We start from the raw sequence: 14,788 nt of genomic DNA on the forward strand, positions 1-14,788 counted from the left end.
CTCTTTTCAAAATTAATAAAAAAAACAGGTCAACACCTTGTCTCTAGAACAAATGTGTAACTGCTTGTCCACATTACACACTCTGGCAAATACGATAAAGCGTCGATGGTCAAAGTTGTTCTGGATGCCCAGGTGGTGGCAATCTCTGAAATAGGAGTGAGAAGGTGTGGATTTCAAAAAACAGCCGCTCCCCCCCACAAAGAGGTTCAAAGAATTCCTGAGATTCTTCATATCGTGTAGTAAAACAAACATTATTGAATATTGTTGATGTTCAACAGGAACTGATACAGAGAAATTTAGCAATACAAGTTAAAAGAGGACAGTTTCACTGGATAGCAAGCTTCACCTTGCAAAGTAGTCAAACTTGTCCACATCTAATCCATTTTGTTTGTTTGCCACAATTTCATAGAGAAAGGATTTTTCATTGTTTCGACCTCTATACAGCTGCTGTGGAGGTGAAGCCAAAATAATAACATTAGGCACTGTTTTTTCCAGGAATAATCCTGACTGATTTCAAAACATTCACACACAAAAAAGATGAATACCTCATTCTGAGGTAAATTGTTCTTCAGAGATCCTTTAATCATCTCCTTGATAAACACCAGGTCATTTTCATTGTCACCTTCTGTTATCAGTCCGTACTCATTCATCACTGGCTTCAGGTTATTGTCATCCACTAGGTGATCAAACATTAATATAGAGGCATCCTCATGCTGCAAGAACACAAAGACGAGCATTTTAATGATCACAGATTCAAAGTGGCACCCCCCCCTCCCCCAAATAAACAAACAAACAAAAAAGCACAGGTTAATTTCTCAGGTAATAAGCAAGCAGACAACAGTTATTTGCATTTCACTCTGTAACAGTCACAAATGTAACAGTCACAATTCCTTTTACAAAGCCAACAGGTCTGACCTAACCTGTGGAATGCATGTTCATTGTAATTTACCATTTAGTGGAACTACTGTAGCTAATGTTACTTGGCAAATTTATTAATTAAATTTTATTTAAACAAATAAAAGCCCATCATAATAGATGTAAAATACTGACAGCAGTAACAAAAGGAGAGATTTACTGTTCTTGTTTTCACTACCTGCCTGCACTAATATGATTTTGTTTTTTTGTTGTTTGCTTTTACATCCATGTAAGTTAGTGTGCTTCAGTTTCTTTTACAGAGGCTCAGATTTTCCTAACTTTGGACAGAGACAGTTTGTTTTAAGTTTTCAGTCTTCAGTCTCAGTGAAGCTATATTTTTCTGTATCGACTTTGGATTTCCTCCAGGTACTTCTCACATGATCCAAAGATGTGCATATTCCGTTAATATGTATTTGTCAATGGGCCATGTAAAGTAGAGAAAGTGCTCAAAGTGTGTGGAAATAAAGTTTTGTAGTGCTTCAAGTGGTCAGTAAGACCAGAAAAACGGCAAAATAATTGCTGGTTCATTTCCATTTTTTTTCTGTATTTTTATATATTGTAGCGGCCCAGGGCTGTTCGGATTTGTTATGGACATTTATGTTATGTTTCACAGTTCTGTTTGTTGTCTGTTGTCATGGTTACGGGTGACGCTCCCTCTGTGTGTGTGTTTCCGGTGAGAGAGGGCCATTTTGTGTTGTTGTGTTGTTGCCGCGCTGAGCAGAGGGCTCGCGCCAGTGTTCCTCCTCTAAAAGCTAAATAAACGGCTGTGCTCCCCGGCTAAGACGGCGGGTAGCAAGACCAAAGAAACCTCTGTCTCCTCCGTTTCCTGAGCTCGCCACAATATGTTTCAGTTTTTGGAATGACTGCTATGACCCATTTCACACAAACTGAAATTAATATTTTTCTTTCTTACTTCCCATTTTTCACCACTTGGGTCTGCTTGAGGGTTGAACATTCCATCAAAGACATGAGAAAAGGGCCCGTGACCTTGAATTGAAGACAAAAAAAAAAAGGTGAATGTGTGTGAACTTCAGAGTGGGTGTTTTGTGATAAATTCCTGTCAGGCACTGACAAAAATCTAATAAAAATCTATTTGATTATATTTGGTTATTAATAATTTTGTAAATTTCCAGGAAAAAACAAAGTCTCCTCCAACATTCAAACAGAACAACTTGTTTGAAGGTGGGGTGAATGGACTACATGACGGAGCCACATTACATCTTCAATATATTGCATGTAATACTGAAAAACGTGTGTATGATTTACCTAGGTCATGGCAAAGGCCTGCAATCTGCGCACAAAGGACATCTCGGTCATTGATTCCGAGTCCATTGATGGCTCCTCCAACTGTTTTGCCCTCAAAGCTTTTACAAGCTCTCCTGCCAAATGCCCCACTCTGTATCACAAAACACACAGTTCACCATGAAACAAACTGAAAAAACAAACAATTTAACAAAAAATGTGTAACTCCAAACATGTTGACATACCCTATTGAGTGTTCAAAGCGGTTGTGTGATGCTCCTGGAAAAACATAATAACCGCCCCCAAGCTGCTTGATGTTTCGTAGTCTCTGAAACTGAGGTGTGTCTATGATCTTGACAAGAAGTGATGTAATTCGATGTGGCCATGGATGGGATCATTAAACACCTGTGTGAAGAGGTGTTTAATGAGGACTAAGAGGGTTTTGGAGGACTTGGTCTAAAATTTTCGTTCAGCACTCATTTCTTGGTGAGTAAACATTATGCCTCATGCTAGGTCAAATTTTCTGTCATTTTGCCTTTGACCAAGGCACTGGCAGCTGGCCAGCCTACTGATGTTATGTCTAAGGTGGATTTAAGGTGGATATAAAGATTGGATTTCCCTAAAAAGATCATCAAATGATATCTTACATAGACAAATTTGATACACATATATTATGAATTCACATTTTTATATAATGCTAATCCATAGTGCTGTAAATGTTTAAATGACCAAAGATTACAGTTTTGCACATCATGCTTTCTGGATATAAAAGGAAACAGTCAATAAAAATGTATTTGTGATTTTACAATACCACTCAAGTATGAGAAGTCCCCAGTTCTTCCAGTTTTTTATTGAAATTCTGACACTTCAGTGTCTTATTATTCTCTGAATGAAAGCACAGAACAAATAAACAACTTTTTAAGTTAAAAAAGAAATCATGGAGTCTACTTATAAACCAAACATTTTCTAATCTTCTGACTCATCAAAGTAGCCGCCTTTAACAGGTATAACAGCTGAATGCATTCATGCCCTTCTTTCTACATCAGAAGCCAAATATTCTTCAGAAAGGTCTTCCTAACTGTTGCATAAATGTGTGGCTCTTCTGGGTTGCTTTGCTTTCACTCTTCCGTCCAGTTCATTCCAAACCAGCTTGATGTGGTATGTCTGGGGACTGTGCTGGCCACTCCATGTTGCTTGCCTTCTTGTTCTTTTTGTTGTTCTTTGAGTTTTTGTATTGATTTGTTTTTGTATTGATATAGACTAACCATGACAGAGACACACAACCATTAACTTCTTTATGAATTAGAAAAAAGAGATGTTAAATCGTGCGATACTATGATTTTTTTCAAATGCATTAGATTAGTGCTATAATGTTATGGAAATTTTAACAATAACCTGCAACACACCCAGTGAGCTTGATTTAAAGTGGGTTTAATAAACACATTGCAATGTGGAGAGAGCATCCCAGTGAAACAACAGGATCATCTCTGAATTGTGGCCACCGCCCTTACATCTTATATACAGAGACACAGACAAAGAACATTCCACTCTTACATGTTGGCCCCTATCACGGGTGGCGGGGGAGGGGGGGAAGAGAAGGAGAAGGAGTCCCACTATCTGTTCAATGTCTCCCATTACAAAGGCCTCACTGTGTTAACATTCCACATGCATGCAAACTAATGACAGGAGTGCTATTACTATAGTAAATTGAGAAAGTGATATTACTATAACTAATGTTATGATTAAAAATGTGATTAATACATGAAATTTGCCTCCACAGTAAATTTTAAAATTTTAACATTTGTATCATAGTTTCCTTTTATGTTGCAAGAGCTATAACTTCACAATGACATAAAACAAGGAGAAAAAGGAACTTAATTTTGAATACACCAGAAATAAGGGGAAAAAAAGGAAAATGGAATGAATGGAAAGGTTCATTTATTTTTGGTACATTTTCATTAGAGACCCACTACATGATAAATGATGAATTTTCCCACAATGAGCAAATCACAACAGTGCTCAATAACTGACTTAAGTGTGTATTGAACTGATGTGAGTTTAGCTTGATTAAGATGAAAACATGTGATGTATAGTTTAATCATAAAATCATAATTTTTCGTGTACTAAGATCCCATTTCATATTAATATATCATGAACTATGTAAAATAAAAATATGGCCAAGCACACCTGCCATGACAACCACAAAAAACTCATTAAAACTCACTCAATATGTAATATTTTGATAACATTTAATTTTCAAACTAAATTACGGTTAAGATTTAAATAAAATAAAACACAAGAAATTACCATTCCCAAACTTTAATTACATTATTCAATTTACCTATTTTAAAATCTCTAGAATAACAGAAAAACCTTATAAATGAATCTTTCACATGTTCAGATTCACTAGATTACTTGAATTGCGCTGGTGCCGGAGCTGGGGTCATCGTCATCATCCATTTTGGGAATCTGTGTTTACATGTACAATACATGTACAATTAGTACAATCAAGATGGCAAAATTATTATTAGTGTATTCTGAACTCAGGAATGTGATATTCAACATATACAATTTTCAACTGCAACTTATGTTTCCATCATATTGCTTGTTACATATTAATGTCTATCAATACAAATAGACAGAATAAAGAAGCACCTCATAGTCAACTTCTTTGCACCACTCTCTGAAGCACTTCTTTGCGTTGTTTTTCTCAGTTTCAGTTTTAAAGTTCTTCATGTAAACCCTAATGAACACCTCAGAAAAACACTCTGGCAGGAGCTTGGACACCTGGCATCAAGGACAGCCACATAAAAAAATTACACATCATTACAAAGTCAAAGTTGTCTTATGGAAATACATACAGAATGATCTCACAGCTCTAGTTCTGACCTCTGATATGGGGATTGTGAATGCCTCATTAGGCTTCTCCTTGCTATAAAAATATGTTTTATTGATGGGGTCCTCGTCTTTCATCCCATAGTCCAAATTGACAACCTAATAAGAAATGTGAAAAAACCCTCCATTTAAATCCAAATGTAAATAATGGCTCAGTTTATTATTATAAATGAATAAGAACAGACAAAACTCAAGAATTTAAGAAAAGTTCAAGATAATTAGGAAAAAAAAAACTCACAATAACTTCAAAGTTGTCCTTTCCCAAATCAGGAACTTTGTCCAGTTTCTCTTTCAAATTTTCCTTCTTCTCCTAAAAGATGAGCGAGCGCGAGTGAGAAAGAGAGAGACACTGTTTGCTTTCAGTGTTATTATTATTTTAGATATTTAAGCAACTTGAGGCAACTGTTATTGGGATTTGGCACTATATAAATAAAACGTAACTGTCCATCGATCCATTTTCTTCCACTTATCCGGGGCTGGGTCCCGGGGGCAGCAGCCCAAGCAGAGAAGCACAGACCTCCCTCTCCCCAGCCACCTTCTCTAGCTTATCTGGGGGAGGCCCAGCCGAGAGATAAAATCTCTCCAGCGTGTCCTGTGTCTGCCCTGAGGCCTCCTCCCGGTGGGATGGAGAGTTGGAGGGAGAAGAAAGGGATTCATACTTTACTGACAACACACAGAAAGACAACCTTCACACCGGTGGCGCCAGTGTCCGGCAGCCTCGCCTCTGTCAGTGCGCCCCAGGGTGGCTGTGGCTACAATGTAGCTTGCCATCACCAGTGTGTGAATGTGTGTGTGAATGGGTGGATGACTGGATGTGTAAAGCGCTTTGGGGTCCTTAGGGACTATTAAAAGCGCTATACAAATACAGGCCATTTACCATTTAACCCATATGTTTTGTGTCAATTGGCAAATTTTTACTTGTTTAGAGAGAATCTGTGTTTCTCACTTTTTCCAGTTTCTCTGTCTAAAACATGTTTTTTCGCACTGCCTAAAACTTTCTTCAGAATACTTGGGATTTTACTTCATATGTTAAAGCACTGAGAAAGCAATGACATAGGCCTGCTCAGTTTTGTGTGGCAATGAATATAATTAGTTGGTTCGTGCCAAGATTCTCTGAGTGGAGAGTCTGTTTCTCCATCTTATATATTCCATGCCTAAGTGGACTCTGTAAGACTCCCAGTGAGGAAATCACAATCAACACCACTGGAATCAGCAAAAGAGATATTTATTTGTATTTATACACTCATGGGCTTTGTGCAAGATGCTATTAAAGCTTAGCTGGCCCCACCAGGTCCAAAGGCAAACTGAGTGGGTGGAAATTCACCTAGCTAGCATTGAGAAAGGATATCACTCCAAGTCATCTAAGCCATATGTGGCTCACAGTCCTTGAGACACTGTCTTTTCAGCCTATGTTGTGCTGGATAAAGCCCACCAAATGAACACCTTAACCATATTGCGTCTAGCTGTGTGTCTGAGGTAAAAAGTATTTTTTCTCCATATCTCCATATCTTTATCTCCATATCATTGTATATTCAGTACTGGTGCTATTATATGATTTGAGCACACTTTGACCACACTTGTTGCCAAATGCAGTGATCAGATATTTCTTTTTATTCAGGTCAAAAAATTCAGAAAAATCGAGCTTGAGCAGGCTGCATTAAGAATAAGTGAGTCTGAAAAATATTTTAAACACACTAAATATTACAATTCACATAGATTTTGCACATCTGGTGTGTAAAGGCCTTTAGAGTGAGATTTGAATGAAGTACCGCACCTGAATCACCTAGTTTCCAGTAGCAGCCCTCCTCATGCACCAAAAATGCATGAAATTCTCCCACTCTTTAATTTACACATATAAAAGAATAGAGAATATCTTGGGCCATGCATGTGAGGGTATCTGTCTTTCTTGCATTGCAGCATGTTTGAATCACTCCCTAACAATATGAATATGTCATCCTGGTTGATGGATGCCACAGTCTCATAAGATGGCCCGCCAAGATGAGGTTCTCCTCTTCCAGCTAAACTCTCTGTAGGAGGGGGTAAAGTGACAGAAGAAATTGCATCCCTCTGTAAAGGACAACTGTTTCTCATTATGGGAAAAGAAGAAGAGAAGACACTGAACTGCCTCTCTGGAAGCAAAGAGATGTGTCACCAGCATGCAGAAGTGGTCCCAGATCTTACCTACTAACTGTGTATGCAGTCTTTATTTTCCTGTGAGTTTGCCCCCTTTGGAGACTGATCTGCTGTGGGTTCGGCAGTCCTGGCATTCAGACTTTTCATAGCAACTTGACCTCTTCCCTATTCATGTAAATTGATTTGACTGTACTATCTGTCTACAAAAAATACATGGTGGTTCGTCAGAAAATGCAGAAGGGCTACACAGACAGCTGGCAGTTCTGGTAGCTGGCAGCTGGGTGACACAACCCGATGACAAAGAATTGGCCCTATGTGTTGCCTCTTTCCACATTTACTGGGTGCTCTGACTATTGGAGAGCTGCACACAGCAGCTTACTATTACTCTGTCCTGGTGATGCTTCTTGAGGGAAAGTTCTAGGGTAGCACTGAACATGGTGCATGTCCAGGAGAGCAACCACATGTATCAGAACATCTGAAAACGCTCCGCGTCCACACTATCGTTTTCAGTCATTTTCACAGAGTTGTGCATCTACATTGAAACGGCCAAAAACGCTTACGTTCCAGTATTGCGCATGCGTGAAACGCAAGACGATTCGACCTGCCTCATTTCTGTCTGCCGTTTATTTACTTTCCGGCTCTGAAATGTCGCGGCAAAATGTTGAAGAAAAGCACAGAGTTTTTTAAATGGACAATGTTAAGGGATTTTGTAATTTTATGATGTTTTTCCTTTTTGATACATCTTCCTTTTTAATGTTTCATTTACTCAGTTCTCCTTATAATGCTCCATTTACTCATTTACTCATATGCTCCTGTTAAGAAAGGCTTGGAAAGCACATAGTGTTCACATATCTTTATGTTTTGTCTTTGCTTCTTCTCACACACATACACATGAGCCCCGCAGTATTCGCTGACTCCTGTGAAAGTCTCTTGCAGACACCCTTGGAAACAGGACCCAACTGGCTTCTGTTTTCCTCGAGATAGACAATACACTCACACACACACACACACACACTGTGTCCTATACATGCCCAGATTGTCTGTTAAAGCCTGAAAAAACAGGGAATGTTGCGATGTATAAATAAAGCTGACTGCAAAGCCTCGGTGTGGGTATCACCCGATCACTCACCCGTGCGCACGTAGTTCTCTGAACAAAACTCTGACTGTTTCTGTATTCTTTCAATGTTTAAAAATGTCTTGCCACTGACATTTAATTGGTCCTTCGAGCCGGATAGTTTATTGATATTATTGTATCATCTAACTATTCACAGACGGAGCCACCAGATCCTGACGTCGTGACTACCTGCACTGCAACCACCGTTTCTAGCGAAGCGAGGAAAAGCCCAGAGTCGTACATTCGCCTACTGGCCAGTGTCTTATACAGGTCCACGACGCCAGGTTCTCGGTGACGCCGGGAAAAAGAACACAGCGCAACATTGAAGGTGAATATAAAGCAGCCAGAAACACTTTGCGTTGAATAATCGATTTTAGTTTGACACTGCTCAAAGTAGAAGGGTCCTGTGTGGACCGAAAAGGAAAAGGACAGACGTGTCCTATGTAATATGCTCGCCCGTGTAAGACGAAACAACCTGCCCTGTGGGGGCCCCGTTTCGCAACATAAGTAAGGGTTGGTAGCCAGTATATCTCACGCTCGCCTGCGTAAGACGGCTTAGTCCGCAGCATAATCCGCAGCATAAAAACAAAAGGTTGGTAGCCACGCTCGCCTGTGTAAGACGGATTAAAAATAAAGGTTGGTAGCCAGAGAAGCGAGAGTGTCAAATAAAAATAGGATTTTCTCTAAGCGCGCTAACTGTTTGCTGAATGTTTGTTGAGGAGTAAGTGCTTCATTGAATAGGAGCTCTAGGCTCCTGCACTACTCCTATTGTTTTCCTGTGAGTACTGGATGGTGAGAAAGAGAAAAGGTTGCGCGTCAACGCGTAAAATTAAGTCCGCCCTGAATTTAGTTCAGGGTAGAAGGCTGACTTAATAACCTCCTCTGACTTTAGTACCAGAACGTCTCACAGTGTGTGCTGGCAGTATTAATAAATAAAAGCAAAACAAGGTGTAATGTTTTAAAGCATGGAAAGAGGAATGAAGTGGAATAAACAAAAGGTTAAATTAAATTAGAGCTTAGTTAATGTATTCAAATTGATAATAGAAGGATAGCAACTGGTAAACTGGTATTAATAATGAAATATAGTTGGCAGGACGACCGTGCCTAGAATGGATAGAATGCATGAAACCAGATAACTCACACAAACACATATTAAATGAAATAAAGAGACGCACAAGGTATATTAAGGTTGTGTCATTGTTCAGCCAAAGAAAGTGTGTGAAAAGGAAAATGTCTCCAGCTTGGGAAAGGGTGAGACTGCAGCTCACCCTCAGCCCTTGGTGGACACAAATAAAATATTGTAATATACTATTGCTGTTATATAAAAAGATAATAACATTAATAATGAAATAATATTAAATATGAAGAGGCACCTCAGTCAGTTGTGATGTGAGGTGGATAATTGTTAAAAGTAATCTGTATCAAGCTTAAGGTTTGCTCAAACTCAGTATAATGATATATGAGATGAAGAAAATACCAAATCTAATCAAGTGCATAGAGACGCTTGACCTGCTTGAAAACCTGTCATCCTAGATGAGACATTGTTGAGATATAGAGCACACCTATACTAACAACTAAACACCCTTTATACAACAGCTAAGGCCACACAATTGTGAAGCTGAATTAAATATATGGTCACTGCTAAGCTGATGAGCAGGTTACACATTTTTTAGAGCAGAGGCTGCATAAGAACACATCAGAGGGAGGGAAACAGAGCTATTAAAGCTCAAACATGAAGCTGTCTGTGGGCTCAGTTTTTCCCCCATGCTTCTGATTTGTCTTTGGCAGCAGCCTTTTTGCATCCTGACTCGCGTGTAAAGCGTTCAAGCCATCAGTAACTTGTTTTTGTTTTGTTTTGTTTTGCTGGGTTGAAAAATGAATAAATCAGTTTCAGTTGTATCAGTTTGATGATGATAAGTCCAGAGCCAGCTGAGAGCTGGGTTGTCTGTTTTTTGTTTGAAATGTAATTTTGTGTTTCTCAGCAAGGAACAACTACAATTTCATTTTCTGTTTTTGAGAAAGGAGAATTTAAAATAATAGTAATAATAATAATAATAATAAAACAAAGAGTGAGTGATGTTTTGTTTAAGTGATGAAGACAGCTAATACTGCAAAATACCGTTTAGTGCATGATCTGCGAGCAATAAATGAAATCATCTTATTTATCTTTAAATAAACTCCAATCATGGAGACCTGAAGTCATATGCTTAGGGCACACCCTCTCAGGTGAAGGCAGAAAGCTACACAAACAAAAGAAGAGAAGCCATACAAAATGCGCCACAGCCACAAAACTAAGCATTCACATTTTTTCTGACTCTTTGTGAGCCTGAGTTATGACCTTGGCTCCCTGTTTTTCTGCCTCCACCAAAGGTGGGGGTGACGCTCCCGTGGCATGTGCTCTGTTCTTTTTACTATCACAAAGGAAAAAGGGAGGCCCCTACTCTCTGACCACAGTACTCTTTTCATAACTCAGCGTTATGAAATGTCATGAAACAGTGTAACTCACTCACAGTAAATCAGCAGTATAGGATAATACAAACCTATCTAAAAGATCTGGTGATTTTCACATTCTTTCAATTGGGAGGTGTGATGCAAACTGAAACTAAATACTGATTAAACAAGAAGTATGATGTGGCCTACAGCAGTATCATGATTCGCTCATTTTGTTTACAGGTATAATGTGATATAATCTCACAACTACTACAAGCACATTTGCCTTTCTTAGCACAAGCGAGTGAAGGGCAACTGTTAGAGAAATGCCTTGTTTGAGAAAAAGTTAAAATTAACCTGCCGACAAACGCAATGAAAAAACAGCTTACACTCATGAACACGTGAAGATTTTCCAGCAAGGTTAAAGCAGCAAAAAAAAATTAATATACACCTGTTGTTAAATGATGAAGTTTATCTATTACTAACTAATAAACCCTCTGGGTTGCAGGACAACAATTAAACTTCAAAAAGAAAATAAAGAGACTGGTATGACCAACCAGTGATTAAACAACAATTTTAGTGGTTAAGAGTCAAATTGTGAGACGGAAGGTAAATTCCTTTTTGTGCTTTTAAACATGATCTTAAGAATTTAAATATCTACCTGTGTTGTCCTGTCAACTTGGTGGGTTATCAGTTGATTACATCGTGAGAGGAAAAAGAAGAAAAAAAGGGGAAGGCTGACACAGGGCCTGCCCGGTGTTTCTCCCCTCTCTTTGTATCACAGCCAGCACAACATAATTTTCCTGTTCGTACACTTCTGTTTGTTTTTGTTTTGTTTTGTTTTTTCTTCTCTTTATGTTTAAATACAGGCTGCTTTGCTGGCCCTGAAAGCCGAGGCTGACCTGGACTCCTGCTCTCCCCTGTACCACCTTCGACGTGACCCTGACCAAATGCTGCAGCAGCTGGACTTACAAAAACAATTTCCTGAAAATGTCAACAGGGCTGCAGGAAAGCGATCTTATGCAGCGGAGACGGAGAGCGTTAAAACCAAGGCCCGTTTCGCTACACGGGGGAAAATTCCCAGACAGCTTCAGCTGACAGAGCTGTGACGAGACGCCTGCCAAGCCGACAACTTATGACAAGTAAGGCCGAGCAAAAGAATGCTGACCTTAACAATTCTGCATTAACACTGTGCAGGACAGGGATGGACCAACACGGCAGCAAAAAGGGCGTGCCAGAGACAGGAGGAGCAACTGAGGTCGAATGGACAAAACACAGAAGAAGATGCAGTTTTCACCTGCGGTGAGCATGGACACTGGAGAAAAGGACTGTCCCAATTGGGGCCAGAACCAGGACAAACTGAACTTTGAACAGCAGCAATGGTGGCAAGCGGACTGAAAAGGAGGAGGGCAGGACCCCAGGGCACGCTTCAGGCTGTGGTTTACCCAGAACACCAGAACAGGAAAGTGATGAACACACACACATCTACATACACCGATTCAGAATGAAGTGAAACACACACATGAACACATGTGCACTCGTTGATAGAGGGAGAAATGGCACACACACACGCTTATGCAATGAAGAATGCTTTGCTCGCAAATGCTTATGCTGATATGCAAAATGCTGCACACAAACATCCCAATACATAATTTTTATGAGAAGCAATTGATTACTTAAAATGTGTTCTATGTCACCCAGAGGATATTTATGTAGATTTAAGGAACAAGGTCTAAAATTGTCTGGTTATGAAAACAATGTCTGTGCGTGAGGTCTGTTTATGGCTCAAGGTCTTGATTGAATTGTCTATTGTGCTACACACTTCGTAAATGAAGTAATATCAAAAGTCTCTGAAGCACTGGGCTTCAGTATAAAACATCACTTCTCATATCCCCCGCAGAGTACCTATTACAAGTGAACCGATAGACAAATCCATAAGAGAAACAACACTAGCAGAATGGATGACAAAACTGTTAGAAAACAAAGAAATAGTTTTGAACAATCAACTGCCAGATGATTCTCTTCCAGTCTCTTCCAGGTTGAAACCAGGAGATTGGATCCTGATAAAAGTGCTCCAGAGGAAAAACTGGAGCTCCCCGAGGTGGGAAGGACCCTACCAAGTCCTCCTGGCCACACCAACAGCCTGCAAAATTGCTGAACGACCTTCCTGGATTCATCAGAGCCACTGTAAAAAAGTGAGTGACAGCCCATAAACACTGAGACGCCAGCACCCCTGCCTGTTAGTGATCTGGGAGGTGGAGAGAGGGCTGTTTGGGTAAATCCCGCCCTTGTTCTTCTCGCCCCTAGTCTACTCACTCACAGGACCAGGTGTGTTCGGTCATCATGAAGACCATACTCGTTCTAATGACCAGTGTCACAATTCTGTTGGGACTGCTGTTACTGATTCCACAAGAAGAACAACAGCACCACCTGGAGACAAGACTGACACATGACGCAATACATCCAGACGACATGACGCAAGATCACAACCACCCATGGATGAACAATGCCTGGTACCGTTATGTGTGCAACTCCACAAGAGACAGAAACTATTACATCTGTTCGCACATGCCTCTTAATGCAAAACACCTGATAATGTGCATTCCACCAACTTGTCTGACACACTGAACACGCTACGTCAGCTCAGACGAGTACAGCAGCAAGATTACACGCAAAACACAGCGGACTGGCTCACATGGCTGCTTAGCGGGTCATGGAAGTCATTACTCACAAAAGGACTAACATCCGTTGGAATGCTCCTTATGTTACTTTGCTTATTTTCCACATGTGTACTGCCTTGTATTCGGAGTATGATAAGCAAAATGTTTACTGTACGAGTGCAAGCTTACATTGCATTATCTCAAGTTGAACAAGCTCAAGAAAAGGTACAAGTTGAAGAAGATGATTTCTAAGCACTAAACTGTGTAAACCCACTAAAGTTGATCATGTACGTTTTCACAAAATGATACTCTAGTTGAAAATGCTTCTGCAAGTGACTAGTAGTTGAAGTACATAAATATATATGAACAACAGCAGGGAATGTTAAGGGATTTTGTAATTTTATGATGTTTTTCCTTTTTGATACATCTTCCTTTTTAATGTTTCATTTACTCAGTTCTCCTTATAATGCTCCATTTACTCATTTACTCATATGCTCCTGTTAAGAAAGGCTTGGAAAGCACATAGTGTTCACATATCTTTATGTTTTGTCTTTGCTTCTTCTCACACACATACACATGAGCCCCGCAGTATTCGCTGACTCCTGTGAAAGTCTCTTGCAGACACCCTTGGAAACAGGACCCAACTGGCTTCTGTTTTCCTCGAGATAGACAATACACTCACACACACACACACACACACTGTGTCCTATACATGCCCAGATTGTCTGTTAAAGCCTGAAAAAACAGGGAATGTTGCGATGTATAAATAAAGCTGACTGCAAAGCCTCGGTGTGGGTATCACCCGATCACTCACCCGTGCGCACGTAGTTCTCTGAACAAAACTCTGACTGTTTCTGTATTCTTTCAATGTTTAAAAATGTCTTGCCACTGACAGACTAACAATGAGGTGGAGTTGTTGCTGCGAGTAACACAAAAGTACAAAGTTGCAAAAACGATCGAGAATTAAAGAATTTGAAGAAAAGCTATCTGGAGCATGTACAAACTGATATTAATCTTTAATAGGGCTGTCAAAATTGAGAGCAAACAAAACAACTGCTGTATAATACCTAGGGATGGGTATCGAAACCCGGTTCTTGTTGAGAACCGGTTCCCACTGTTTCAATTCCTTGGAATTGTTTGCCATTTTTCCAAACGATTCCCTTATCAATTCCAGTCGCCCCGAATTACGTCACCACGTTGCGGAGCATCATTTACCTGGCAGGAAATATGGCGGCTCAAACGCTAAAAAGTTTGGTCACACTTTACGAGAACGGATGACAACAGGGCAACTTGCAATACTTGCAAAGTAGATATTTCATTTAAGGGAGGAAACACTACGAATATGCAAAAGCATTTGCTCAAAAAACAAGCGATAACCTTAAATGAATGTCGTGTTTTT

At 39.8% G+C, this 14,788-nt stretch overlaps 1 protein-coding gene and 1 long non-coding RNA gene across 2 annotated transcripts in view; one reads left to right on the forward strand and one right to left on the reverse strand.

Annotated features, from left to right (window-relative positions):
• Nucleotides 1–342: 342 nt before the first annotated feature.
• The window catches only part of LOC109196097 (deoxynucleoside triphosphate triphosphohydrolase SAMHD1-like), a 28,696-nt gene continuing 14,250 nt past the window's right edge, over nt 343–14,788 (reverse strand). The window contains exons 17-24 of the mRNA XM_019349317.2: nt 5,291–5,362; nt 5,047–5,151; nt 4,813–4,944; nt 4,573–4,626; nt 2,182–2,311; nt 1,829–1,902; nt 546–713; nt 343–447 (exon numbers count right to left, since the gene is read on the reverse strand). Of these exons, the coding sequence (XP_019204862.2) occupies nt 343–447; nt 546–713; nt 1,829–1,902; nt 2,182–2,311; nt 4,573–4,626; nt 4,813–4,944; nt 5,047–5,151; nt 5,291–5,362 (840 nt within the window). The remainder of the gene's footprint in view (nt 448–545; nt 714–1,828; nt 1,903–2,181; nt 2,312–4,572; nt 4,627–4,812; nt 4,945–5,046; nt 5,152–5,290; nt 5,363–14,788) is intronic.
• On the forward strand, nt 7,884–14,231 carry LOC109196258 (uncharacterized). Its single transcript, XR_002057781.2, has 2 exons — nt 7,884–8,627; nt 11,599–14,231. It is a non-coding gene; the product is annotated as an uncharacterized LOC109196258 (long non-coding RNA).

Source organism: Oreochromis niloticus, linkage group LG20 (genome assembly GCF_001858045.2).
Source record: "Oreochromis niloticus isolate F11D_XX linkage group LG20, O_niloticus_UMD_NMBU, whole genome shotgun sequence".
Taxonomy (NCBI): domain Eukaryota; kingdom Metazoa; phylum Chordata; class Actinopteri; order Cichliformes; family Cichlidae; genus Oreochromis; species Oreochromis niloticus.